This window comes from Manis pentadactyla, chromosome 1, assembly GCF_030020395.1.
Source record: "Manis pentadactyla isolate mManPen7 chromosome 1, mManPen7.hap1, whole genome shotgun sequence".
Lineage (NCBI taxonomy): Eukaryota > Metazoa > Chordata > Mammalia > Pholidota > Manidae > Manis > Manis pentadactyla.
In genome coordinates, this window is record NC_080019.1 from 100039609 (window position 1) to 100053226 (window position 13618).

Consider the following 13618-nt stretch of genomic DNA (forward strand, 5'->3'; position numbering starts at 1 on the left):
GCCTGGCCAGCACCGCGGCCAGAACTTCCCTTTCAGAGCAGACCCTCTTCTGGAAGGGCCGCGGGGGGCCGCAACTGGCTGCTCTTGCGTAAATTGTGGTAGAAGAGGAGCTGGTTTGAAGGAGAGAGTGGGTTTGTAAAAGGGTTGGCTCCTCCTCCTAACTGGTGCCTGAAAGGGGTGAGATGGTGGCCAAATAAAATGAAGGGAGATTTTCTCATTTTGAGTAACGAGGATTTTTTGATGAGCCTACCGATTTGGCAGGAGACTTGACTCAATCAGCTGCCATTTGGTTCCCACCTCAAACACACCTTCCCCTAGCCTATGTTATGACTAACTCCAGAGACTCGAGGTGGGATCGAGAGGAGGGGAGAGAATCAAAAGTCAGCCTTCATCTGGTCTCTGCTTGTGGCCGATGCACAGCTGGTTGGGATCTGAGCAGGTTGATGTACGAGGAGGAAAGCCGGAGCCACTTCACCTCTGCGGCGGGGTTTGGGTGTGTGCGGCTGGTGGGTGGGAAGGAAGAGGTGGGGAGCGGGGTTAAGCGGGAGTATTGAGAGAAACCCCGTATTTTGCGTCTCTACTGCCCCTCCAGCCCCCAGCGTCTGGTTCTCCGCACGCCTCCTCCCTGCGGCACCCGGCGGAGAGGAGGGGTGAGGGGAGTGCGAGGGGTGCGAACGCTTGGAGGCTCGTGGAGCTCGCGGTGGAGGCGCGGCTGTCTCTTTAAGCGCTCCGGCGGGGCCGAGGCGGGAGGGCGGCGAGCGCGTTTCCATGGCACCGGGGCTGCGGGGGCCGCGGGGCCGCGGTGCGCGCTCGGGTTCCAGTAGCTCCCGACGGAGCAGGGACGCGCAGCTCGGCGGCCGCTGCGCCTCGGGGGCTCGCCCAGCCACTCCTCCCTCGCTCCCCGTAGCCTGTGCTGCCTGGTGCCACCGAGCTGCTGCCGCGCCCTCCTCAGGGAGACGCACCTCGCCGGCCCCGCGAGCCCCGCACACCAACTTCTGCCCGGCGAGCCCAACTTGTGCGCGGGCCTCGGACCTGCGGAGCCGGGGCAGCGCACGGCGTGCTGTCCGGGTGGCGGCCAAAGCCGCTCCGCCCCGCGGAGAGGACCTCGCGCCTGTGGCTCTGGGGCCTCCGCGCCTGGGTGGTCGCCGGCTGGCCGCCAGGCAGCGCCCTGCCGCTCCGGCCGGGCATGGAAGTGGCGCCCGCGCGCTCTGGGACTCTGGGGAGAGCGGGCCCTGTGCGCCTCCCCCCCCGCGCGGACCGGGGGCTCGGCGCAGCCGGAGCCTTTCCCTCCGCGAAGGGACGGGGAGCGCGAGCTGCCGGCCGGGATCTTGTGAGTTGTCCCAAGCGGAGCGCGGCGGGAACGCTGTCACCAGAAACTGGGACCAGGGGCTCTGTGCTTTCCACCCGACTGATACTTTCTCAGAGCCCGACAGAATGGCCGCCAGATTTGGGTGTGTGCGTGGTGAGTGTGAGTGTGTTTCAGTTAATTTTTGGAAGAGTAACTAGCTAATGACAGGTTCCACTTCTGGAAGGGTTTTGAATGAAATCGTGTCGGGCAGCGAGTTTCTTAACATGTTCTTAAGAGACCAATGAGTTCTTGTAAGGTGTATTTTTGGGGGTGGGGAGCGGGACGGAGAGGAATCTCCGAGTCCAAAGCAGTGCGTTATTCCACAGGTTTGATGAAATGCGAACGCCGCTCGTCTGCCGGAGTGAGGAGCTGGGGAGACGAGTCTATCAGGGCTGAATGTGCGGCCACTTAGACGATAGTCTTCTTCGGAGAGAACTGGAGTAGGAAGGTGCCTGAAACGCATCGTCGGAGGACGGGGCGTGGTTTCATTTCTAGGTTAGAAGTGATGAAGGCTGGGAGATATTAATTTTGGTTATTGTGTCAAGCATAGCAAGAAGCTCAGGGGAAGGCTTTACAAATTGCCTAGTCGCCCCTCACTGACTGGAGAAGTTTTCGCTGAATTCTGTAGCATCAGGAAGGTCATCATGGAGCAGCCTGAGAGGGGAGCAGGTTAATTCTGCTTTTCCTTTCTGCTCTTGAGCGGTTATGAATAAACACCAGAGTATTTCCAACATCTAAACATCATTGCTACTTTGCTTCATCTCTGCTTTTCTGAAATGTGAATATTTTATAATAGAAAAATGGTTTAGATAAGTACACAAAGCCATCTATATCTTTTCGAGGCTTTACTTTTTTTCTGTAAGAAAAATACAGTTTTGGGGTTCACTTTACAATTCCATATTTCATCCTTCTCTTGTGAGATTCCATTTGCTACTTGCTTCCTGCAAATGTCTCACTAACTATAAATCTTGAGACATGGTCCAGGTGTGGGTGGCATCAGAGAATAACTTCTTGCCTACATAGTTTGTAAATACCTATTTGGCAGAAATGCCAGGAGTTTCTGGTTAGGTGATTTCTCTTGTGTTGATAAGATGTATCTTGATTATTTCAAAGAGGTTGATTTAGACTTTTCCTCTCCAGTTTGTCTCAGAAAACACATCTTACTTTGGATAGCTTGTGCATGCATAAGCCCTCACTAGAAACTGCTTTTTATTTAGCAAACTTGCTAGCTAGCCACACTCTTACCTTTGAAAGTGCCATTAGTAAGTGGCTCCTGGGTTAGCTTATTAGGTAGCTACATAGCCACCCATGCAAAACAAGACTGAATAATTCCTTTGGGGAGCACTGAGAAATAATAGAAATACCACATGGCTTAACTGTTTTACTTTATGTTTCAATATTGACACTTTTGTTGAAAAGGCTGGAAGGATGACATTGCATTTTGCTTTTAAAGGACACTGCTATTGGAGCTCATTTATTTATCAGGTGAGATGGCATCCGATATTAAAGCCAATATAAATTCTTGAGTGTTTAATAGAGATGCTCTTTCTGGAGAGTTATTCAGGTCACTCTGATGACTCTTAACCACTTTCTGAAATCTGGATGGGGAAAAAAAATCCGATCCAATTTGTATTTAGTCCTCCCTGGTATTTGAGCTATGGTTTCTTCAGCAGGAACCATGTTGGGATTTAGTGGTAGGTTTCTGCAGATGTCTTTGCAATTGTTGTAGGCATGTGGGATGCCATCATGTATATAGCACTTTGCTTACACACACTTGTCCATTTATTAAAGAGAATTCTTTCTGAGATTTTTATTGACCTCTGGGTCCATTAGCAGTGAGATCAGGCTTCTAATGAGGAGAGGACCATTAATGAGAATGGGTCATCTTACTGGCTAGCTCTTATAGGTCGTTAACAAAGGAAACAGTTTTATGTAGCTGATCTTGCACTTGAGCAGATTTTGGAGATGGAGTGACAAATGAAAAGAGGAAATGATTGTGCAGTTAAATAATGGTCAGCCTAAATTTAATGCATTGTATTTATTGTACATTCCCCCACAGGTAAGCTCATTTTTAAAGGAAATTTTATTAATGAAGAAAAAGATGATAATTCTAAATATAATTATCCAACTCTAATGATAATTGACCTGCCTGACCTTGTCTTATCACATTTAGGAAATCTTGGCTGATAACTAAGGCAAATTCATAAAATCAGTGTTCTACAAAGAGTCCTAAGTACTTACTATCTAAGTAGTAGACACTGTAAATCACAGGTTATAATTAATTGTTTGAGTTCTTACTTAAATCCCAGGTGTATTTCTGGCTTCTTTACGTGTATTATTTCATTTAAATCCTGGAAATAGCTCTACAAGGCAAGCAATCTTATTTCCATTTTATGATGAATAAAGAGACACAATAAGGTGAAGTTCACACTCCAAGAATTCACAAGATTTCGATCCATGTAGTATGAATTCTAACACTGGAATTCTTTACAAATATGGTCCATTTCAGAATGCCCAGACCCAAGCCCTGCTTTTAAGTTCTTTTTCATCACTGTTAAAGGTTCTCAGTGGGAGTGCAGCTGGTACCTTCTACCTAGTGTGTATTGAGAAATCTGTGGGGACTTTTTTGATTGCTGTAAAAGCTGCAGAGTTCTGTTGGCATTTGGGCTGGGTATGGAGTGGATCTGGGATGTTAACTGTCCTCCAGTGAGTCAGAGCTCCTCACAAGGAAAATCTGATTTCTCTCCTCCTTATAGACTCTTTATAAGAAATTCTCCTGTTCTCACATGGCTGTAGGGGTTTAAGCACTGAAATGATAGGTTTAAACTGGGAGTTGTGGAATGGGAAAGGTATCCTTGGCAAGTGCATTATGAATTAGAGAGTTGTAACTGGTGATGGCATTTTGATAAAGGGATATTGAAGAGTTTACTTATGTTAATGGAACTCTGCAAATGTTTTCTAAAGGATTAAATAGAAAGAAATAAACTCTACTCCAGATCTTTGAGCCATCAAAGGAAAATGGCTCCAACATGTTCTATCAAAATTTATCCTTTGCAATGCTCTCTTGTGAACACTTGCATAATTATTGTGTACAACATGTGGAAAATTGTGAACATGGAAGTGTTGCAGATATTTTGCAGGCAGAAGTACATAAAGGTGGCTCTAATAGCTTAAGGTCCTGGGATTTGAGATATTTGAATTTCTATGATACCTGGGGGGGAATTTTTAAAAGGTCACTTTGTGACTCAGCAGTCTCCTAAATTGTCTATTTCTAATGCAGGCATCTGATTCAGGCAGTTTAACATACAAATTCAAAGTATGCCTGATATGATACTGTTTATCTATCCCTACCCCCTATCCCTACCCCCAACATTTAGTATAAAGAACTGTTTCACCTCTGAGAGATTTAGATTTTTTTAAGCATTGCTAAATTTAAAAGTAGAGACAGTCAAGGAGCTATAATAATCCAGAATTGTGAGGGGGAATTGAGAAAGTTGTTTCTTGTACTGCACACCATGTTGGAATTTGTTTTATTTTGTTTTGGTCTTGTTTTTCCACTTTTCTTATGATAAAGCCTGAAACTGAGCCAATTACAGATGTCTGGGGCTAATAATAGTCTACTTTTAAATTTACAAATAATTTAAGCAAGGCCTGGTGTCTGTCATTTACTCATTAGTATAAATTAGTCCAAAATGTTTTGAGATCAGCCACACCAAAAGAGCAGACAGTGAACTAGAGAAGGCTCTGTGTGCTATGGGCAAGGCATTATTTCCAGCAGTTTGTATTTACTAATATATTTAATCCTTACAATAATTATATGAGGTATATAACATTATCATTTATAGTTTTCAGATGAGGATGTTGAGACAGAGTGAGGTTAATTAACTTGCCTGAAGTTTCATAGCTAAGAAGTGGTGGAATGGGTGTTGGACTCAGATTCTAACTCCAGAGCCTTGTTCCTATCACTATCTCTGTGGGGATCCCTCTGCCTTTGACCTCTTCTTCTCAGGGTCTCAAATTAACCAACCTTCCTGTTCTTTCTAGGAGTCTCAGTCTGTTCACATATATTCAACTGTTGAATATGTTTACCCCATTGCCCCAAGTAGACCTGTACCTCACCTTTGCCATGTACTTTCAGCAGTCAACTTCAATCCATACTTTTTTTGATAAAATTCACATTGTATGAACTTTGTCAGGCTCCCTGTCCTTGTCTTCAATATTTTTTTCTATATCTTTATTTCTTTTCTTCCTTCTGTGTCTCATGGGAATAATTCTCACTCTTTTTTCAAGGTAATCCCTTTCCTGTATGTCCTAAATCCCCTCTTTAAAATATTTTCTCTATCATCTCTTTTCTTTCTTTTATTGTCAAGTCTTTCCTTCCTATTCTTCTTTTTCCTTTTCTTCAGTGTATCCAAGTTCGCCTTTCTGCATCTGTCTATTCCACGTTTATGGTATGTCTACTTCTATATATGACCTTAGGCTTCTTTTTCAGGATCAGTTTCTCAAGGACAACTCTTTGATGCTGCTTTCTTTCTTATCATTGGTCATTTAGCCCATTGCAGTTTGGCCTCTGCTAAAATTTCTTCTCAGAGGTGGTCTTCTTTTCAGAACTCACTATACTCATTTTTCTGGAGCATGTGATATGACAGGCTATTCCTATTTCCTACTTCTCCACCTTTTCACCTGTGCTTTTCATTTGTCCACTTAGTATCACATGTAGCTTTGCTCCTTCACTAACCCCTGCATTCTCCCACCTATCTTCATTCTCTTTTCATTCTTTACACTTTTATCTCCTTGCTTGCTTTCTTTCCACTGGCTCCCATCAGGTCCTCTATTCCCATCACCCCCAGCTCTATATATCTAGCCCCAAGCTCTTCAGAACTACACCCTGCATTTTCAACTAAATTTATCATCTCCATGAGTTTCAGACTCAAAATGTCCATAAATTCTCTCTCGTCATCATTGTCTCCTACATTTTCTTCTTAGGCACTTAGCTCATCTCCCTCTTCTTTCATTTCTAAAATTGTTTATTGTCACTTTTCTCCCAGTTTATCTTGTATTAGATTATGAGCTTTAGGTGAAATGATTGTGAAAAGGTCTTTGTATGTGATGATTTAGATAATTATAAGTTAATATTTATATTCCTATCAGTTGCCAAATCCTATAAACACCAGCCATGAGGTATCTCTTGAATTAGTTCTCTTTCCTGTTGCCAACACTCAAGGCCAGCCATGCTGTTCTAACTCCTGGGCTGTTACAATTGTTTCTTGGTTGGATCTTCTTCATAGTCTCTTAATCCTCTTTATTTTTATTATAAACCATATGATTTCATCAAAGTTGGTTTCTATAGCAAAGACCTGCTAACATCATTTTCTTTCTTAACTTTGATTAGCCATGGAATAAAATTTAAGCATCAGAATATTATTATTAAATAGTACTAATTGTATGCCAGGAACAATTTAAGTACTTTACATATTTTAACTCATTTAATCCTCATAACAACCCTATCAGAAGGTAATATTCATATATCATGATAAGAAAATTGAGATCTAGGAAGTTAAATTTTTTCTGGAAAAATTGCGTAGAAGAGTGTGAAGCTCAGGAGAGTTTATGTGGTTAGTAACTGTGATTGTAAAGCTAGGACATGAACTTAGGCTGTTTGGCTCTAGAATCTGTGATCTTATCTACTATGGTATAATTCAAGATCTCATCTTTTTGGCATTATTCAATTGTATCAACATTTATTGAGTGCTTCTTAAAATTTGTCTTTAGTTCCCTTCTGGTCAAGATCTATGAGGTATCTAAGATTTTACTCTATGAGCAAGGGAAAAATGTTAGTCTGCCACACAGTTCAGTGCTGCTGACAGAAGATATGCAACTGCTGGATTGAAGACAAAGGGCTTTGTTAGTCACACTGTAGTGCCAGCATGAGCTTCATGCTGCTTTGCCTTGCCTCTGTCCACTAAGATCCATGGGGGCAACGAGCAGTGACCCAAATGGATACTGTGCACACCGTGGATTTATGTCACTGTTGAGGAGTTCAGGCCTTAAAATATCCCCAATATTATAAGGGGGCTGCTAGCAAACCTGCTCGACTTTAGCCCTTAGAGGAAATGTCATTGTTACTATCCTGTTCAGGCAACAGTCTGCCCTTAGCCAGGGCAGGAGACACTCTCTAGATCTTCCAGTGCTCTTTGCTAGGCAAACATCTTTCCAGGACGAAGGTCATCAGAGCTTCTTCAAAATACATGCAGAAATGAGAGACACCCTGAAGAATTGTCTCCGAACACCCCTAACATCATCCTTTCTGATTTCAGCAGCATGGACATAGTTTTATGCTCTTTCATTGAAACCAGCAGTTGATTTTCCCACTCTTTTTCAATAGGACGGAAGACTCTAGAACTGGATGAGCAAAGGGGTTTAGTGAGCTGACCCAAGGGGTTGTGTTCAAATCCCAAATATCTGTCTTTTCTCCATTGAAGCTGAAATGAAATCACTAATTCAGTTGCTTAGTATGTGGCTGATTCCTTTTTTTTGTTAGTTCCACTCAACAGATATTTATTCACTGTCAAGTAGTATGCTAGGCTTTGGGAGTGCACAGAGGATAAGATGGTCGGCTGCCCTTGAGCCGATGCATAGATCTGGGTGGAACAGAGCAGAACCTACCAAAAAGGAGTTGGGAAGATGAACAAGTCATCTCACTGGAGGGAAGAAAGAATCCAAGGCCTCAATGGAGGCTTTTCAGAGTTTATTTTTCTGAAGCCTCGTCTTTGAGTAGAGGTTTGGTGGGTAGTGAAAGCGTTGGAAGTGGTGATGGGTTTCAGTTGGTGAGAAGAACATGTGTGAGAAGAAAGGGGCAAGATCTCCCCTTTAGGAAACACAGTGCATTCTTTTCTTAAGGGCATGTCTGGAGGGAAGAATATGACAGGAACCAGAGGAGATGAAGCACTGAGGGCAGCTGAGAGAGGATGGCTCAAAAAAGGGTCTGGGACACCAAGCTGAGAACACTGGACTTTGCACTGACCAGTAAGGAGCCAGTAAGGGCTGACTGAAAGCAGGGCAGCCACCTAATCAGATTTGTGTTTTTGAATGAAAAACAGGCTGTAGAAGGAAGAAGCCAGAGGCAGGGAGCCCAGTTAGAGGTTCTTTCAGTAGCAGAGGGAGACGTGGTGTGAGTCTAATATGGGAAGAGTGGTGGCAAAGAAAGGAAAAGAGCAGATTCAAAAGGTTAATAGCAAGAGGAGTTGATAAATGAGCAAAAGTGAAGGCGTAAGAGAGCAGTGATGACCTCTGGATAATGGAGAAAATCGGAAACACAGGAAAAGGGGGAGCTTTAGGGAAGAAGAAGGTGAGTTCAGCAGCGACTGCATGGGCACACGTGTATCTGCAGCTCAGGTGGAGATTGTCTGCAGAAGCTCCACGTACGGGTCTGAGACTGGGAGAGTGGTCTGGGCTAGAGCTACGTTTGGATGTTGAAGTGGCAGGAGACATGTTTACATGAAAACGGGGGAGAAAAGATTATTGAAGAGGAAATCTGGGAAATCTTAATATATGAGAGGAGGAGGATGAAAAAGTACCAAGGAGGAGATTAAGGAAAGAGTGAGAAGCAAATGCTATGGAAAGCCTCAGGAAAGCTAAATAAATTAGGAATTTGGAAAGTGGACAGTGCCAGTATTGAAAATATATTCGACTTAGAGTTAACCTAAAAACATCCCAAAGAACCTTGTTTTAGTTGAGAACTTGACTCTAGCAGCCCTCACTTTCGGTCATGATGACAAGAAGTGGGAATTCCTATGGAGTGGCTGCCTGTGTTGGCAGTCTGCATTCTTGTGTGACTAAACATTTATTACGTATCTGTTAACATTCTCAGCATCATTATTCCCATTGTCAGAAATGAGAGGAGGAAGAACTTCCTGCTATACTACTCCAGCAAAATTAATTACAAATGGAGCACAGTTTAAGATCAACTCATCATCAAGGCATTTTCCTAGGTTCTGCAGAGAGAGTAAAGATTGGTGAGATAAGTCTCACCTCCAGCGAGCTTATAATCAAGTATTGTATTCTTTGCTGCAGGATAATTAAGTCCCACTTAGACCAAAGTATTAGTGTAAGGAAAAAGGAATGAGAAACCAAATTCATGAGAAGTCATGGAAAGCTTCATGGAAGTGGTGGTATTTGAAGGTGAGGTAGGATTAGGAGCAGAAGAGTATTAATTAAAGGAAGAGTGAAGAGTACGGCAAGACCTTGGAGGCTGTTGGAAGAGCAGATTGTCTTCCAGGGGTGACATACACTGCGGTTAGCTGGCATCACATTATCTTTATGCACTTGCTGCAGCCCTACCCTCACCAGGATATCCCAGGGGCCCCCAGTATACTCCACACTTACCTGCGGTAGGGCTTTTGCTCTCAATGGACTTCCTGCTCTTCCATCTCTTCCAGGCCAATCTCTAAGACCCAGCACAAAACTTATCTATTTCACAAATAATTCCAGGTCCCTCAGATAGGATTAATTGCATGTCTGTCTGCCTCAGCAATCTTAACTGACATTTTTATTTGACTTAGGTGTCTGAAGATCTCTAGTTTCTTTAAAGAAATCTATTTGATAGTTACATGATAATGATGGGGACATGATTAGAATTTGTAAGGGCACTTCTGGCTGACTGTAAATCAGCTCCTTGTATAATAAATTAAGTGACTTGTCAACTAATATCTGGGAACTGTTTTCTGTTAGTCTTCAGTGGACAGTTTTCAGTGGTGTTTAGTGTTCCTCTTCACTGATAGGATTAATTAAGAATTGACAGTAATTCTGAACTTTGGTGGCTTTTCGTTTTCAGGGAAGAGGTAATCCCAGGAGACTTGAGGTTTGGTTTCTCTGAATTAAGAAAGCCATATCCTTGGTTTAGTGTAATAGATTCCAACCAGGAAAAGGGCACCTAATTTTAAATAGTTGTCCTTTCTGGAGCTCAGTGTACTAAAATTTGTTTGCAGTACTTCCAGATTTCTGTTATACAGTGAAGGTTTTGGTTTATAGACAAAAATTATATGGTGATAAAAGTCAAGTTATATTGCTTCCTTATTTTGGAGTTTAAACAAATTTTGGCTATCCCAATTTAAAAACTCTGAAAGATTAAAAAAACTGTTCTCAGCATGAAAAAACTGGGAATGTAACTTGACATCAAAAATTTATTTTCCAATGCATTTCATGGTTTACTCATGCTGAGAACCACTTCTTATCTTTTGAACTTTTGAACTCTCTGGATCAGGATGAGCAAAAATGAACACGGGTTTCCTTTCAGTGTACTGGAATACCGCATGTAAAATAAAATCAGTAGAAGATCGAGACACAGCCATCCACACTGGCCAATTACGTGGTAACAGTACTATTTATATTGGACTTTTAGTCATGTTCTGTACAATACAGAGTGAATTTTGAAACAGGAAATGCAATAGGCAGTAACCAGTAAAAGGTATGCCTTACATCTCTCATAGAGCACATCTTCCTTGAATTCAACTGACAGTAACAAGTCGGTTAGGAAACAACTCAGTCAGCATTCTCTTTTCATAAATCCACTTACAGTAGAAACGCCATTAACATTTTAATTGTTTCACAGTTATAGTTGCTCTCAGCGCCGCCTTCAAAGGGCTCAGGTTCATTAAAATTTAAGGGCCAGGTTGTTTATAGTCTACTCTAGTAACCTAGTGATGTTGCAAAGGTTCTAAATACATTTTTGGCTCACTGAACAACTGAGGGATTCTTTGTAGTGACTGAGCATGTTCCCAGGTAAATTGTTGGGTCGCTCCATTTCAGCCTCACCAGAGAACTCTCCCCCTCTTCTCCCTCACCTGAATCCTAGGGTCTCCCAAAGTCCTGTTGAACATTTTCCTGCCAACTTTTATTTAGTTGCCCATGTTAACACTACAGCTAAACTCTACTCACTGAGGTCAAAGTATGAGCCCAATAATTGTTGGATTCAAACTAATCATTAATAATTACCTTTAACCCATGTTTCTTGCCTCCTATATTGTCTCCTCCAATAAAAATTATACCTTGAACTTAAATTATTCAAAAGCATTGGGAGTTCTTGTTCTGGCTGTCCTATAGATTAGCTGGGGAGATTGATCCTCTCTGATCTTTAGTTTCTCACTTGTCTGTTAAAACTTTGGTATATGTTCCAGGAGATACTTGTGCTTCAAGGATTGACCAGCTTTCAAATATGTCCCTGATGTGACTTGTTATATACAATTACTTAACAGTGAGCAGGTAAATGTAGGGAAATGTCTGTCTAAGACAACAGTTTTTCTGTTTGGCTCCAGTCTATGTTAAACCCTCCCTGATAAGGTGCTGTTAAAGGATCTTTTTTCTCTAAAGAACATTTCTGATTGATAATAATGAAACCCTCTAATTCATTTATAGAGAGAAAATACTTGGTTTTCTATGGAAAAACTGAGGTGGAGAAAGGTAAAGACTATCATAAAAATGGTCCAGAAACCTTATACCATCCAAGTGCATTAAAAGCCAGGAAGACCCAAGACCATGTTACTATAAATCGTTATTTGGGTGCTAAGGATCTATTCTTAACCTTGGAACTTAGCAGTGATAATAAGATGCAGATCATACAAACATAGTAGTAACTGGAGGCATGTGTTCACTTATCCTTTTAACCACGTGATTTCTGTGAGTTTATAAACACAAAAGTGAGATGAAGTATGTTTGTATGGTTGTCAGTTTCTGGAAGTGCCTCTGATGGGTTTTGCCCACACTGTGTATTCAATTTCCAAGTACTCTATTTTGACTTCAAAAAGTGTGTCTTTGGACTCATAGCCAGAAGATTTTGGTTAGTAGTAGTAAATAATGATCAGAGTAGATTTTAAGGTATATTACTCCAAGATGGTGCATTTATAGGTCAGATGTGCACTACAGGCTCTTGAAATCCTTTTCAGGGATACATATTTCAGTTTCACCAGCTCTTTTTTTGTCTTGTAATTTCCATAAAAGTTATTTCATTTCCATTAGTGTTTTATCTACATATCAGCATATAAGCTGTCCTTTATTAAGTTATTTACCCTTCTTAAATTTACATGGTAAACTAGTTTACCGGAAAGTATGTGTTCAAATAAAAAATAGTCTCATAATTCCTTACCCATAATTCTGAAATTTGAAAAGCTCTAAACACTGGCAGGTTTATTTTTGTTGCTGTTATTTGTCACAAAGAAATTTGGTGGCAAAACCTTCACAGAATCAATGTCTATTTATAGGATTTATTTATTTTATTCAATCTGAAAATCATTAAGTTTTCCTGAAGAAACATAAATGTGTTTGATTAGGATGTGATTCTCTAGATGCTTTTGGGCACCAATGCATCTTAATTGCTTTTCTAAAATCTAAAGAATTCTGAAGTCCAAAACAATTTGGCCCCAAGACATTCAGATACTTTTAATGTGTATTTGTAAATGTACTATTAAAGAACATACTCATTTTTAAAGGGTAATCTAAATTTCTAAAAGTAAAAGTTTGCTTATTTGAATGGAATGATTTTATAAAATCAGATATTGCTCTTAAGCAAAGAAATACCCACCTGTTTTTTGTTTAAATTCTGGGTGTTGGTTAGTGTAAAAGGAGGAAGATTCAGCTTCTTTTATTCTCAAGAAAAAAAAAATCCTTATCAGAATACTAATGGATTTTTGAGAACCCAAATCCCAACATTTTATAAACATAACTTGCCAAAAGTAAAAAAAAGAAAAGTTATCATATTTTATCATTTAAATATGTCCCATCTTAATGATCAGAATATGAAGATGAGATTATCCATTAAGGGTAATGCATAGAAACAAGTTCTGTTGTCATTCCGTTAAGCCCATTGCTTCTGTATAGAAAAAAAATCAGTTTGACATCTGTTGAACAGGAACTCCATGCAAGGCAACATGACAAGGGCTTTTTATATTATTTCATTTTATTTAATCTGAACAACAAACACTGCAATTGTACTATGCTTCCAATGTTGAAAAATCCTTACTTAGGGATAGCGATAAAAGGGGAAAAAACCTGATTCTCTACAATTTTTATATTTTATTCATTCTCATTTCATTTTTGTGTGGTGAAGGTAAAGCTTCTTTGGTCCTCCCCTTGGCTCCTTGTTATGATGTATAATTCCAGAGGGTGTGCTAGTCTTTTGAACGGTAAGGTGGTCTGGTTAGGAGCAGTCTGCTGGACCCCCTAGTACAGATTCAATATTAATAGAAATGGACTTTGAAGTATTTTTCTCTTCAAAAA

The 13618-nt window shown here is 41.1% G+C and overlaps 1 protein-coding gene across 1 annotated transcript in view; it reads left to right on the plus strand.

Moving 5' to 3' along the window:
• Positions 1-768: 768 nt before the first annotated feature.
• Positions 769-13618, plus strand: part of LOC118918991 (EGF-like and EMI domain-containing protein 1) — a 532060-nt gene continuing 519210 nt past the window's right edge. Inside the window, 1 exon segment of the mRNA XM_057488470.1 lies at positions 769-1462. Coding sequence (XP_057344453.1) covers positions 769-1462 — 694 coding nt within the window.